Genomic DNA, 16,387 nt, shown 5'->3' with positions numbered 1-16,387 from the left:
TTCCCTCTGTCCAACTCATGATATCAATACTCATCCACTCTTATGTAGTAGTACAGTACAGTACTCTTTATCTGGACCTTTTATCATACAGTACAGTACAGTATATCTGAGCTTCACATTGTACAATTATGTTTTTAAATGTATAATGACAATAGTGTATAATTTGTATGCAATGTAAATAGTATTGAAAGAGTTTGGTTATTTATATATTATATCTTTCTTTCAGATGGCTGAAATCAGGTCAAGAATTTCTTTGCAAAACACCCAGTATTGATGGAGTTGATAGCAGCATAATTGAGGGACTGCAGAAGATTAATTACCATAATGAAATGGAGTATTTAAAACAAGTGGTGGCAAAGGTTCAATCTCCTGTGGTGTTTGCACATAATGACATGCAAGAGGGCAACATTTTATTGAAAACACATACCAAGTCTAATGAAGACCGTATATGCCTCATTGACTTTGAATATTGTTCGTACAATTACCGAGGATTTGATCTTGCAAACCATTTCTGTGAATGGATGTATAATTACAAGTTTCCCGTCCATCCATATTTCACTGTGGCAAAGGATAATTTCCCCCCAAAAGACAAACAGGTATTGTATGTGTGGTTTTTGATGATCCTTTGTCTTACAGCAATTGATTTGTATTTGACGTGATATCCTCTTTGCCACTTGTCAGTTGGGCTGGTGGTATGTGATCTGCTGTGCATTATTACAAAATATAATAGTTCCTGATCCAGCTCAAGGGATTCATTCCTGGAAGACCTAATTTTTGATAGATTCTTGTTCAACAGAGTTAAAAACCTTTGGGAAATAATTGGGATGGGGGTAGAAGGTAAATTCAGAACATTGTAACAGAAAATATTGTATAATCATATTGTCAATATCAACTTGAAAAATATCACATAATGAACTGAACAAAAATTAAAACACTAAACACTAATATAATATATAGGCAGACCCTGGGTATGAACGTCCAACTTACGAACATCCGCCAATACAAACAAGGTTAAAATTTAAATTTACAGTATTTTATTTACATGATGACTTATTTTTTACTATTATTTATTATAATTTGTCATTCTATTTCTTCTTTTCTCTTAAATTAAGTGATTTTTAGATGTATATAAGGACTTACGCTATGACTGCTCTACGAAACCTCAGTTACCCAGAGAGATTGGTGTGCCTGAAACTACCGAGCTTATACAGCAAGCCCTTCAAATTTGTGGGAGTTAGGTTTTCTAAATGGCCACAAATCGCCAAATCCGCGAATAACATTTGCTGACTGGGGGTGGGGGGGGTGGGTGTTACATTTTTTCTTGTGTACAGTGAACCCTCACTTTACGCGGTTAATTCAACCCACGGTGGCCCGCGTAAAGTGAGAAACGCGTAAAGTGAACAACATAACATATGGGATTAATTGAAATAGAGACCGGGCCGACCCCCAAACTCCACTTTTTCAGACACAATACCTACGTTGTAGTAAAAATAACTTCTTAATTTTATGATGGTATGCACACACAATTAATAATTAAGAGAAATATCAATAATATTAGGTTTTTTAACACTTACATTAGTAGAAAAGATGGCTGGGCACACGGGATGGGGGGTTGGTTCGAGGCAGAGGGCAGATTATTGGCCCTCACCTGTATCACTTGTATCAATTGTATCACTATCCACCACAGAGGCTTGCAGGGCCTCTTTGTCAAACCCCTCAAAGTCCATATAAGTCCATATCCTCACTATCATTATCACTATCACTGACTTGGGCCGGCTGTGGTGGGTGGCGGGTGAAGAACTCGGTAATGTTTTGATGACTGGGCGACCTCGTGCGCACCCTGCTCACGCCGCTTACACAACATGGCGAATGGTCGGGAGATGGCGGGAGGTTTGGATCCAAATATGGCGCGGCTCGCCAGCCGCTCTCCTCGTAAAGGGGTACACGCACCGCTGAATGTGAGCATTACGGTTTCGGCAGGGTACCGCGTAAACGTGGAAACGCGTAATGTGGGACCGCGTAAAGCGAGGGTTGACTGTACAAATAAATGTTTATTCCCTTATGTGTTTGCCCCTTGGACAATTATTTATTTTACTTGTATTGTACAGCTCCTCCCCGACTTATGACGGGGTTAGGGACCCAAATCCAGATCGTAAGTCGGAATGGTCGTAAGTCGGAAATGCAAAAAATAATACATATAAAATTCAAAATGAAATACAGTACAGTAAAAGTAATCAATAATGAAAAATGGATACAGTATTACTGTGCACTTACCTTTAATGTAGTCAGCTGAATGCACACGGGGCCCCCATAATTTTCTATTTACAGGTATACATGGAGACTTTATTAATTGGATGAAGCAGAGGAGGAGACAGGGCTGGGTGGGTCATCAATGTCGCTTTCTTCAGAAAGGTTTATGTACGAGGGAAACTTGCTGGTTGAAGGTATTGGATCATCTTTAGGGAGTGAAGAGGCAGCACTGGTGGGGTGTGAGGAGACAACAATGGGGGACTTCTTAAAATAGATGTCCAATTTAGACTACACAGTTTGCTTTTTCTTTTCATTATAAATCCCCCTGTAGCAAGCAAGTGCATCTTGGACCATTCTGTCAACTTTGGCAAAACGCTCAACATTTTGATCCATGCCGTCAAACATTTGCATCCCCTTATTAATTGTAGCAAATGCCTCTGCCATTTGCTTCACTGAAAAATTTTTGGGGGGTGGTTCTTCGTCTACATTTAGACTCTCTTCTTCCTCTGCATTTTTCTGTGCTTCCATTTCGATAAGATCCTCGTTACTTAGCTCTTCTGCTACACTTTCAACCAACTGCTCATCATCTTCATTATCAATTTCTAACTCAAGCTGTTTACCCAACTCCACTATCTTGTTACTAATCTCAGAAATTACTTAATTTTCATTAAATCCTCTGAAACTGTTCACATATCTTTAAAGGACTTTCTTCCATATTTCATTCATGCACTGTTCTGTAACCTCATCCCATGCTGCAATAATGTTGTTTATACAGTGGTCCCTCGGTTAACGAGCACAATCCGTTCCAGCAGGTTGCTCGTTAACCGAAAATCTCGTGAACCGAAACCATTGTTTCAATGGGTTTTTGGGTAATTGATTCCAGCTCACCAAAAATTGCCTAAATTCAACAAAAATGTTAGAAATTGACACTTACTTTGAGGTGTGTATGTAGGAGGCTCCTGGATGATGATGCTGATGTGAATTTGTAGTGGGAGGTGGAGAAGGAAGAAGAGAGGAAAGTGGAGGTGGAGGAGAAGCATTTTACTGCTTCTTGGAAGGTGAGTCACCTTCCATGAAAATGTCAGGAACCTCTGGACTGACAAATTCTCCACCATGAACATCCTCTCCTTCTTGAAGTGGAAGGTTGAGGGCTAGCATCATCCTCTCTCCTTCTTGAAGTGGAAGGCTGAGGGATAGCATCTTGTTCCCTCTGCCTTTTACTGAAGAAAGTGTCAATTGTGGTCTGTGGGGCATCTCTCCTCTCACCATTAACTTATGTTTAAAGGAGACCATTGAGTCCTCAACATGACACAAAGTTAGTTCAGTTTTTTCCACATCTGGGTGCTTTGAAGCCAGTTCCCTGAACTTCTCCCAGTAGTAAATCACATCTTTCAACTCTTTAGTTGACATATGGTCATCACTTTCAATTTCCTCCTCACCATTGTCAGCCTCTAACATCTCATCCAGTTGCTTCAAGTCATCAGAAGTAGGTTCCTGCTCATGAGACATCACAAGCTCTTCGACATCATCCTCTTCCACTTCAAGGCCCAATGACTGACCAGTGGACACAATCTCCTGGTCCAACTCTGTGTCATCTTGACATCCCTCAAAATCATGGACTACTGATGACCACAGTGCTTTCCATTGGCTGTATGATTGATGTAGTGTTGGGAGGCAAGTTCAGGGTCATGACCAGGAGCATTATCCATGAGGAGAAGAGCCTTTAAAGGGAGTTTATTGGTGGTTAGGTAGCTCTTGACAGAAGGGCAAAACACCTCAACTGCCCATTCATTAAAGAACTGTCTTGTCACCCATGCCTTACGGTTGGACTTCCAATAAACTCTAAGCTTTGCTCTTACTACTTTCTGTTGCTTGAACACCCTGGGGTTTTCAGAGTGGTAGACGAGCATAGGCTTCAGTCGGAAATCCCCTGAAGCATTGGCACCAAGCAATAGAGTGAGACGGTCTTTCATGGGTTTATGCCCAGGTAAAGAGGCTTCATCTCTGGTGATGAATGTTCTTTTGGGCATCTTTTTCAAGAACAGCCCAGTTTCGTCCACATTGAACACTTGCTGTGGAAGATAATTTTCTTCTTCCATCAGTTCTTTAAATTCCACTAAAAACTTTGCTGCCCCTTCCTTATCAGCACTAGCAGCTTCACCATGCCTAACAACACTGAAAATGTCACTTCTTTTCTTAAATTTTTTGAACCAGCCTCTGCTGGCCCAAAAATCTTCAAATTCTGTTCCTGAAGAACCAGGTTGATCTGTCTTTAAATGTTCGTAAATCTCCCTGGCTCTTTCACAAATGAATTCAGTAGAAACTGAATTACCTTTCATCTGTTATTCCCTAATTCAGATGAGAAGTAACCTCTCAGTTTCTGCAATTAGGGATCTACTTTTAAACACTCTGGTAGATTTGTCTCTCACTTTCACTTCTTTAAATTTGTCTTTCTGTGCAAGAATTGTCGACACAGTTGATGTTGACATGCCATGTTCTTTGCTTAGTGCATTTGTTCAAATGCCTTCTTCATGTTTTTTCATAATTTCCTGCATGGTTTGGATTGAAATCGCTTTTCTTGATCTCTTTGGCCCCATGCTGGATTCAAACAATTTCACCATGTGATTTTTAAGTTTAAACTAGCTGTAAATAAAGAATATTTTCTTTAAAATAACACTGCACTGCGCTATATATTGTCAATATGTAAAATAAATTTCAAAATGACCAATAATTTGCTTGGAAACACAGAAAAAAGCATTTAGTTGAAGAGAGTCTCAAGCAAGATGTTACCTCCACTGAAAACAGAGAGAGACTAACACTTGTTTGGTGTGTTAAGAGGATGGATGGCACGCCACAAACTAGTGACTTTACCTTCAATTATGTTCAATAATTGTTAAAATGACTAAAAAATTTAATATTAAACTTTTAAAATTATTGAATAGTATAAGCTTCTTGATATTTACTATCATCGTAAGGAATTGAAGCTCTAGAACCGATTACTGTATTGGCGGACTATACTGCAGCTGGTTGACCGCCAAGTGCAAGCGAAAACATGTTGAGGTCGGCTCGTAAGAAACTCCTTAATCAAGGGAATGCTCGTTAACCGAAGTTAAGAATCTTATGGGAGGTAACTCGTTAACCGAAATCTCGTTAACCGAGGCGCTCGTGAACCCGAGGGATCACTGTACATGTCAAAATGTTGTAGTCCTTCCAAACCTGTCTGAGCGTTTCCTCACCTTCAGTAGCAGCAACAGCCTGAGCGAAGGTCGTACATAAATAATTAGCTTTAAAAGCTGCAATAGCACCTTGATCCATGGGTTGGATGATAGAGGTAGTGTTAGGTGGAATGTACACTACCTTAACAGCAGGGTGCATGTCGTCCAGGTGTGGTTGATGGCCCGGAGTATTATCCAAAATTAACAAAATCTTGAATGCAATCCCTTGTTGCAGACAATACTCCTTGGCTCGAGGAATGAAACAATTCATGAACCAATCCTCAATCAGTACTTGGGTCATCCAGGCTCTCTTGTTACTGCGATAAAACACTGGCAGTGTGTGCTTGCTGACATGTTTAAAAGCCCTGGGGTTCTCTGAATGATAAATCATGAAGGGCTTTATCTTGAAACCAGCTACATCCCCCCCAACAGAAGTGTAATTCGGTCCTTGAATGCCTTGAATCCTGGAATTGTTTTCGCCTCTTTGTGGATGTATGTCCATTCAGGCATGCGCTTCCATAATAATCAAGTTTCATCCACATTGAATATTTGCTCAGACAAATAATTTCCTTCCACGATGACACGATCTATCTCCTTAAAAGCTTCGGCAGCAACAACATGAGCACTAGCTGCCTCTCCACTCACCTTAACATTATGTAAACTGTAGCAGTTCTTAAATCTGTTAAACCACCCATGACTTGCTGTGAAGGTTTGCTTGCACTCATCTCCTGCCTGTTCCTTCAGGCTTTTGAAAAGGCTTCTTGCCTTAGCCTGTAGGGTTAGAAGGCTTAAGGGTACATGCTTTTGTATCTGGTCTTCTATCCATATCACAAGTAATTTATCCTTTTCGTGAATGGGACCTTGTCTTTTCTTCGTTATTATAGTTCCCTTTATAGGTGCTGATCCTTTCACTACCTCACAAATACGTTTACGTTTCTTGTCCTTCAAAATAGTAGATATGGTTGAGTGAAATTGTCACTACAGTTTTTCCATTTTCATTCTGCATTATTATCTTCATTTTCATCTCAAAAGTAATTGCCTGTCTCCTTTTCTTCTGAGCACTACCAGCACTCTCACGTGTATGCTTTCCAGTCATTCTAAAGTCAATTAAATACAAAAATAATGTCAGTACACAGCGCGATCAGTTGCAGATACAACGACAGCCAAACACCAACTAAGCGCTCTACGGCGTGGGTGCTGTAGCTACGAGGCGACCCAAGCCACGCGACTCTGGTACAGGACGGAAACGTTTCGGTATAGAAAATGCACACGTCATTTGAAAAAGTTTTTGGTACCGACTGCGGCGGTCGTATGTGCGGATGGTCGTTACGGACTGAGGCAGGTCGTAAGTGCGGGTGGTCATAGGTCGAGTAGGTCGTAAGTCGGGTAGGAGCTGTGTATGTATATATATATATATATATATATATATATATATATATATATATATATATATATATATATATATAGTGGTATGCTATAACGAACGGATTCTACTACGAATATTCCTATAACGAACGGTTTTACCTATAAAATTGAGAATGCTATAACTAACGCAACTCCTACAACGAACGCGGATGAATACGGGACTATTTCGTCTGGCGCATGAATATTGTTGTACCACGGCTCACAGCAAGAGCGTCAAGCGCCATATTGGTTCATTGTGTAGTCAGTGCACCACTGAGCTTGTTGAAATTTCGACTTTTGATGTGGAAATTCGTGTTATTTTTATAACTACTTTGTTATACAAGTGTACAATTGTAACAATGAATCGTCAAAAGCGGGTGAGAAAGCTAATAACCCTTGAAACTAAGAAAGAAATTATAAATAAACAGACACAGTGCCTGTGAGACAGTCACCAAAGAGGGCTAGGAATGATGACTCCTCTTCCACCTCCTCCATAATTCTCTCCATAATTCTCTCCTTAATCCTACATAATAATATAAATATATATATTACAATATATATATATATATATATATATATATATATATATATATATATATATATATATATATATATATATACACACACATTGACACACACACACACATTAGTATTATTCTCTCGCTTAACGCGCTTTCACTTAACGCGTTTTCGCATATACGCGGTGCCTTGCCAAAGCTGAACTTTCACTTAATGCGGCGCAACGCATTTTTCACATAACGCGGTGAGTGTCCGGCTCGAGAGCTATTTTTAGATTCGCACCACCCCCCACCCGCCACCCTGCCTGACTGCCTGTTTTAGCTCATAAAATTCATACAAATTACCCAGCCAGAATATAATTTACATTGCTGGAATTCTTATAATTTGGTGATCATTTTGAATATAAACAACATATATTTTGCATTAAACATACAATTTTTAGATAAAAATTGTTCTCTAGGTAATTATGTTATCTTTTGTCCAAAATATATGACATTTATATTCAAAATATTCCTGGTCTTACAAGGAATCCAGCAATGTCAATTATATTATCCTAACTTTAGTTTGAGGTATTATTTATTAAAATTTAGTGGTTATCCCACACATCTCCTTGGGACGGTTGGTGGGGGGTGGGGGGGAGGGAGGGACCGACCGACCGACCATCTGTTACCCCGTGAAGAATTATTTTTTTTTTTATTAACTGAAGATATTTGTTTTAGCTCATAAAATTCATACAAATTACCCGGTCAGAATATAATTTACATTGCTGGAATTCTTATAATTTGGTGATCATTTTGAATATAAACAACATATATTTTGCATTAAACATACAATTTTTAGATAAAAATTGTTCTCTAGGTAATTATGTTATCTTTTGTCCAAAATATATGACATTTATATTCAAAATATTCCTGGTCTTACAAGGAATCCAGCAATGTCAATTATATTATCCTAACTTTAATCTGAGGTATTATTTAATACTAAATGTTAAAAACTCTTGAATGGAGGATTGGTGGGGGGTGGGGGGAGGGTTGGGACTGACCACGCGGTTGGAAGAGGGGGGGAAGGCAAGGTGGGGTACTTTGATTGACAGATAGTGTCGAAGAATATTTTTTTTTTTTTATTAACTGAAGATATTTGTTTTAGCTCATAAAATTCATACAAATTATCCGGCCAGAATATAATTTACATTGCTGGAATTCTTACAATTTGATGATCATTTTGAATATAAACATCATAGATTTTGCATTAGACATACAAATTTTAGATATAATGTTTACTCTTGAGTAAATATGTTATCTTTTGTGCAAAATATATGATATTTATATTCAAAATATTCCTGGTCTTACAAGGAATCCAGCAATGTCAATTATATTATCCTAACTTTAGTCTGATTTATTATTTATTACTAAAAAGGTAAACAGTCTGGTATTCCCACACATTTATCTAGTAGGGACGTTGGTGGGGGGTGTGGGGGAGGGAGGGAGGGACCTGCGACCGACCATCTGTTACCGTGTGAAGAATATTTTTTTTTTTATTAACTGAAGATTTTTATTTTAGCTCATAAAATTCATACAAATTACCCGGCCAGAATATAATTTACATTGCTGGAATTCTTACAATTTGGTGATCATTTTGAATATAAACATCATATATTTTGCATTAGACATAAAATTTTTAGATAAAATGTTTAATCTGAGTAAGTATGTTATCTTTTGTGCATAATATATGACGTTTATATTCAAAATATTCCTGGTCTTACAAGGAATCCAGCAATGTCAATTATATTATCCTAACTTTAATCTGAGGTATTATTTAATACAAAATGTTAAAATCTAAATTTTTCACCCAACATCTCTTGAAGGGAGGATTGGTGGGGGGTGGGGGGGAGGGTTGGGACTGACCGCGCGGTTGGAAGAGGGGGGGAGGCAAGGTGGGGTACTTTGATTGACAGATAGTGTCGTGAAGAATATATTTTTTTTTTTATTAACTGAAGATATTTGTTTTAGCTCATAAAATTCATACAAATTACCCGGCCAGAATATAATTTACATTGCTGGAATTCTTACAATTTGATGATCATTTTGAATATAAACATCATAGATTTTGCATTAGACATACAAATTTTAGATAAAATGTTTAATCTGAGTAAGTATGTTATCTTTTGTGAAAAATATGACATTTATATTCAAAATATTCCTGGTCTTACAAGGAATCCAGCAATGTCAATTATATTATTCTAACTTTAGTTTGAGGTATTATTAATTACTATACCTGGTTTTCCCCCCAAAATTTCTCAGAGAGGGAAGAGCCAGCAGTGTAGTGTGAGAGGGGGAGGGAGTCGTGTCCATTATTTGAATGGACATTAACTTGACTGTATTTCTCTATTTCTCTTAAGTATTAATTGTGTGCATGTACCATCATAAAATTAATATGTTATTTTTACTAGAACATAGGTATTGTGTTGGAAAAAGTGGAGTTTGGGGGTCAGCTGGTCTCTATTTCATTTAATCCCATATGTTATGTTATTCACTTTACGCGTTTCTCACTTTCCGCGGTACCCTGTGGGTTACATTAACCGCGTAAAGTGAGGGTTGACTGTATATATATATATATACACACACACATGTACATACACACACACAGTGGTCCCTCGGTTAACGAGCACAATTCGTTCCAGAAGGTTGCTCGTTAACCGAAACCATTGTTTCAATGGGTTTTTGGGTAATTGGTTCCAGCTCACCGAAAATTACATACAAACGAAAATTAATTGCAGTAAAGTACTTACATTGAGGTGTGCATGTAGAAGGTCTTGGTTGATGATGATGACGATGATGGGAATTAGAATGGGGGTGGAGGAGAAGGGAGAAGAGAAGTCATTGGGGTGGAAGAGAAGTCACCCCATGCTGCCATTTCACCCATAAAATTTTAGTTCACTTGGTGTAATTCAAGATTATTTTCTTTAAATCAACATTGCGCTATATATTATCAATTATGTAAAATATATTTCAAAATGACCAATAATTTGACTGGAAACACAAAAAAAAAGCATTTATGTTGAAGAGTCTCAAACAAGATGTTCCTTCCTCTGAACCTGTAAACAAACTGACGCCAAGCTTGGCGTGTTGAGTAGCTGTTTGGCGTGCATAAAACTAGTTTCCTGTACTTCAATTATGATCAATGATTGTTAAAATTACTAAAAAATTTAATATAAAACTTTTTAAATGATTGAATAGTACAACCTTCTTGATATTTACTAAAATGGTAAGGAATATAAGTCCTAGAACCGATTACTGTATTAGCGGACTAATACTACAGCTAGTTAGCAGGCGAAAACATGTTGTGGGGCGCTCATAAGGAATTCGTTAAGCGAAGTGAAGAATCTTATGAAAGGTAATTCGTGAACCGAAATTTTGTTAACCGAGGGATCACTGTACAGTAGAACTTCGATATAACACGAGATATGTTCCAAGAGAGGTCGCTTTAAACCGAATTCGCACTAAATCGAAGTGTTTTTTGAATGGAATAATTTAGTTTGGTTCTTGAGAGAATCACAAAATACTAAAAAGACTGAGAGTCTACCCAGATGCACCTCAGCCCATCTCCTAGACTAAACAAAACATTGTTTTTGTAGTATTATGTTAAAACAAACACTCATAAATCAACACAGCTAAAATTAAGGGATGCGAAATGGTCTGTTTGCTAGCGATCAGCTGATGGGCGGGGGGAAAGCGAGGTGATATGTTTGATAGTTGATGCCAAGGTCTAGTGCTTATTCATTTATCTGTCCTTAAGAGTGACTAAGTTTTTCTCTTATAAAAGGTCACATAACTGACCTGGGAGAATATAATTAACATTGCTGGAATTCTTATAAGATAGTGATTAGTTCGAATATAAACATGCTATAGTTTGCATTAGACATACAAATTTTAGTTCTAATGAAGAAACATATTACAAATGGCTAAAAAATTTCATCTCGTGCAAAATACATGTCATTTATATTCAAATTATTCGCTGTCGTGCAAGGATTCCAGCAATTTTAATTATATTCTCCGAACTTTAGTCTGTGATATTATATAAGATAAAAACTGTAAGCCTATAACTACTCAACCCTGGCTGGGAGGGAGGGGGGAGGTGGGAGGTTGACAGCAACACAGTTGACAGTTGGCGCCGAAGGTCTAGTGAAGTATTTATTTGTTTATTTAGGTCCTTTAGATTGAGTTTTTGTTTTTTTTATTATAAAATGTCACAGAAGTGACCAGGGAGAATATAATTTACATTGCTGGAATTCTTATAAGTTAGTGATTTATTTCAATATAAACGTGCTATAGTTTGCACTAGACAAAAATTTTAGTAATTATTTAGTACATTATTTTGAGTACATGTACAGTACAGCTTTGCCCTTAGGACAGTGTAGCGTGTCCAGAGAAACAGGCGTGAATTTTAAAATATGATACGCCAGATTGACTCGCACAAAATAGGAAAGATTTGCTTTAAATTAAAACATTGTCCTTAATTGTGGGTGTTGCCTCAAATCAATAATTTTAAATTGAATTGCTTTATATCGACGTTCTACTGTACTTAGAGATGACAAAAGGGTTTTTTATGTTGGGCAGAAAAAAAAATCCAGAAATATTTGGAATTTTCCTGTATTTTTGTCGCCTCTTGTAAATTTACTTTTTAAGTTGCTTCCAATGTAAGATATCATTATACTCTTGTAGTGTTTTTAGATAATTTACACATATATTTTCATTTATTTACAATAACTATTGTCAAAAGTAGTACTGGAAAGAACTGTACTCTGCAAAGGTGTTGTACAATCATTAGCAATATTTTCAGATATACATTTACTATACTCTTCAGTTAAGTCAACTGTATATCCTTTTTTTTCTTAATTTTCTACATTTACATTTGGTATCTATGAGAGCAAAGTTAGACATACAATCAAATGGACTTATGAACAAGCCTCAGGAATGTAACTTGTTTGTAACTGAGGAACAGCCGGTATAGTAATCAACCTTCAAACTTAGACATTTATTTATTGACATTTGAAAAAGAATGCAAATAATGTTTGTTGCATTGTATGCCATTATCCCCATTACTCTTAATGTAACCGAATTACCTAATAATTGATTCATTCACTATCAGTAACACAAACACATGATACCTCATAACATAATTATTATCATATACAGTTGGGTCTTCATTTACACGGTCAATTGAACCCCCGGAGTACCGCATAAAACGAGAAACGCGTAAACGAAATAACAGAACATATAGGATTAATTGAAATAGAGACTGGGCCGACCCCCAAACTCCACTTTTTCTGACACAATACGTACCTTGTAGTCAAAATAACATCTTAATTTTATGATGGTATGCACACACAATTAATAATTAAGAGAAATATCAATAATATTAGGTTTTTTAACGCTTACATTAATAGAAAAGATGGCTGGGCACACGGGGATGGGGGGGTGGTTCCGAGGCAGAGGGCAGATTATTGGCCCTCACCTGTATCACTTGTATCAATTGTATCACTATCCACCACAGAGGCTTGCAGGGCCTCTTTGTCAAACCCCTCAAAGTCCATATTAGTCCATATCCTCACTATCACTGACTTGGGCCGGCTGTGGTGGGTGGTGAGTGAAGAACTCGGTAATGTTTTGATGACTGGGCGACTTTGTGCGCACCCTGCCCGCGCGGCTTCCCGTGTAAATGACCAAATTTGCCGCGTAAGTCAAGCATTTCAATTCTGGCAAGGCACCGCGTAAATGACAAAACGCGCAAACCAAAACCGCGTAAATCCAGACTCAACTGTACAGTACAGTACTGGTATTCATATCTAAGTCAAGTTTGTATCATGGATGTGGTAGGATGCTGATCAAGTATGGTTAGGGGAATATATTGTAAATGTTTGAAAACAAATATATATACAGTCATGTTTATTTTTAATTACATGAAATTATTATCTTGTCCAGCCACAGTTATGGACAATCACTTCGCCTAGCCGCTCGGCGACAAACCACAAATGTCAGACATACAGTAGCATGTGTGATGGCTAGACAAAATATATGAGGTATTGCATGATGAATGACAAATTATTCACAGATTTTTAATGAGCACACATTGGGGAATACATAACCCCTCCCTTACATATTATTCTGTAATCACTCATGATCACATCACTAAGTGACTGACTCTCCAAACATGTCATCTGTTGGAAAACAAAGAAACTAATTTTAGTGATTCATACTCAAACTTTGAAGCTTCATTGGCATTGATGAGGAAACTTTACCCAAATTCTTCATTATAGGTTTTAGAACATAAGGCATGGTAAGTGTAACATTACTTTTCTTCGTACAATGACTCTTACATATTGCAGTTTTATATTTCATGATTTTGACTACTCTCGGGCAACTTCTCTGTACAGTACAGTACACCAATTTATATATGCATGGAGGATGATTTTGATCTTTCATAGTACACTGTACCCTCTTTAATTTGGATCATTATAATTTGGATTTTGGTTTAATTTGTATGTTTTTTAAAAATGGATTAAACGATTTGAATTCAGAATGAATCTGAAATAACCAAGCAGTTCTGATAAGTTGATTATTATTATAGGAATATATTATGAAATAGATTAAGATGAATGAATTATAGGAATATAATATGAATTATATTAAGATACTGTACAAAACTATGTTTGCTTGCGTAGCCCAGGAGAGGAGGTGCTGGGTGCCAGAGGGGGAGGAAGGAAAGGGCATCTCACCTCCCATGCTCGCTAGCCCGCAATCCCTTTACAGGTGCTCCCCGACTTACGACGGGGTTAGGGACCCAAATCCAGGTCGTAAGTCCGACATAGATAAAAAAAAAAAAAATTAAAAATCTACAATGAAATACAGTACACTAAATGTAATAAATAATGAGGAATGGATACAGTACAGTAAAAGTAATAAATAATGAGGAATGGATACAGTGTGACTGAGCACTTACCTTAAATGTAGTCAGCTGAATGCACACAGGGCCCCCATAATTTTCTATTTACAGGATACATGGAGACTATATTAATTGGAAGAAGCAGAAGAGGAGACAGGGCTGGGTGGGTCATCAATGTCGCTTTCTTCAGACAGGTTTATGTGCTGTGGAAACTTGCTGGTTGAAAGTATTGGATCATCTTGAGGGAGTGAAGAGGCAGCACTGGTGGGGCATGAGGAGACAGCACTGGGGGATTTCTTGAAATAGATGTCCAATTTAGACTGCACAGTTTGTTTTTTCTTTTCATTATAAATCTCCCTGTAGCAAGCTAGTGACTCGTGGACCATTCTATCAACTTTGGCATAACGCTCATACTTTTGATCCATGCCATCAAACATTTGCATTCCTTTATTAATTGGAGCAAATGCCTCTGCCATATGTTTCACTGAAAACTTTTTGGGGGATGCAGGTTCTTCTTCCTCTGCAATTTTCTGTGCATCTAGTTCAATAAGATCCTCGTTACTGAGCTCTTCTGCTACACTTTCAACCAACTGTCCAACATCTTCTTTATCAATTTCTAACTCCAGCTGTTTACCTAACTCCACTATCTTGTTACTAATATCCGAAATAACTTCATTTTCATTCACTCCTTTGAAACTGTATGACCAATCAGGCATGTGCTTCCACAATAATCCAGTCTCATCCACATTGAATATTTGCTCAGGGAAATAATTCCCTTCCACAATCACTTCATCTAACTCCTCCTTAAAAGCTTCAGCAGCACCACCATCGGCACTAGCTGCCTCTCCACTCACCTTAACATTGTGTAGACTGTAGTGTTTTTTAAATCTATCAAACCACCCATGACTTCCTGTAAAGGTTTGATCACATTCTTCTCCTGCCTGCTCTTTCAGGCTTTGGAACAGGCTTCTTGCTTTAGCCTGTATGGTTAGAAGGCTTAAGGGTACACGCTTCTGTATCTGGTCTTCTATCCATATCACCAATAATTTTTCCATATCGTGAATAGGACCTAGTCTTCTCTTTGATATTATAGTTCCCTTTATAGGTGTTGTTCCTTTCACTACTTCACGAATACGTTCCTTGTCCTTCAGAATAGTGGATATAGTCGATTGTGAGAAACCTAGGTCGCGTGAGATTGTTGCTACTGTTTTTTCATTCTCATGCTGTGTTATTATCTTCATTTTCATCTCAAAAGTAATTGCCTGTCTCCTTTTCTTTGGAACACCACCAGTACTCTCACTTTTACGCTTTCCAGTCATTATAAAGTCAATTAAATACGATAATAACGAAAGTTCACAGCATGATCAGTATAGGATACGATAGCCAAACACAAACTAAGCGCTCCACTGAGTGAGTGTACCCACGAGACGCGCCACCCTCTCGCCCGGGATGGAAACGTTTCGGTATAGAAAATGTGCAAGTCATTTGAAAATATTTTTGGTCACAACGGTCGCAGTCGTATGTCCCGACGGACGTATGGTCAGAGCAGGTCGTAAGTACCAATGGACTTAAGTCTATGTGGTCGTAAGTCGGGGACTACCTGTATCGTGATAGTGTGTAATTTTACCATAATTCCCATATTATTTAGGTTCATTTGGTACTGTGTTTATAAAACATTATCAAAAAATAATTAATTTTCCCCCCAAATCCCACACTCAGTCCCAGATGAGCTATTGCGCCATAGTATATTCCCAGTCACTTGTTTACAGAGTGGTAACAGCTGATCGTTCCTGCTTTCCCTAACAATGTTGCCAGCACTCACCATCTTTCAAGCACCATTGTTGTCACTGCTCAAATGGTTGGTGCTTTCCACAGCACTAAGTAAATAATATTGTTGTGTACAGTATTTATCAGAACTTAATACAGTCTCTCCTCGACTTACGACGGGGTTCCGGCCGACGACCAGGTCGTAAGTCAAATTGGTCATAAGTTGAAAAGGCAAAAATAATACATAGAAATTCTAAAATGGGTGTCTCTTTTTCTTCTCAGCACCACGA

The 16,387-nt window shown here is 37.8% G+C and overlaps 1 protein-coding gene across 1 annotated transcript in view; it reads left to right on the top strand.

Annotated features, from left to right (window-relative positions):
- Nucleotides 1–210: 210 nt before the first annotated feature.
- The window catches only part of LOC121856058 (choline kinase alpha-like), a 79,441-nt gene continuing 63,264 nt past the window's right edge, over nt 211–16,387 (top strand). Inside the window, exon 1 of the mRNA XM_042351335.1 lies at nt 211–596. Within this exon, the coding sequence (XP_042207269.1) occupies nt 330–596 (267 nt within the window). The 5' untranslated portion in view covers nt 211–329. The remainder of the gene's footprint in view (nt 597–16,387) is intronic.

The sequence above is a fragment of the Homarus americanus genome, unplaced genomic scaffold (assembly GCF_018991925.1).
Source record: "Homarus americanus isolate GMGI-L3 unplaced genomic scaffold, GMGI_Hamer_2.0 scaffold11628, whole genome shotgun sequence".
Lineage (NCBI taxonomy): Eukaryota > Metazoa > Arthropoda > Malacostraca > Decapoda > Nephropidae > Homarus > Homarus americanus.
The sequence above is the reverse complement of the archived record's forward strand: the minus strand, read 5'-3'. Positions and strand labels throughout refer to the sequence as shown.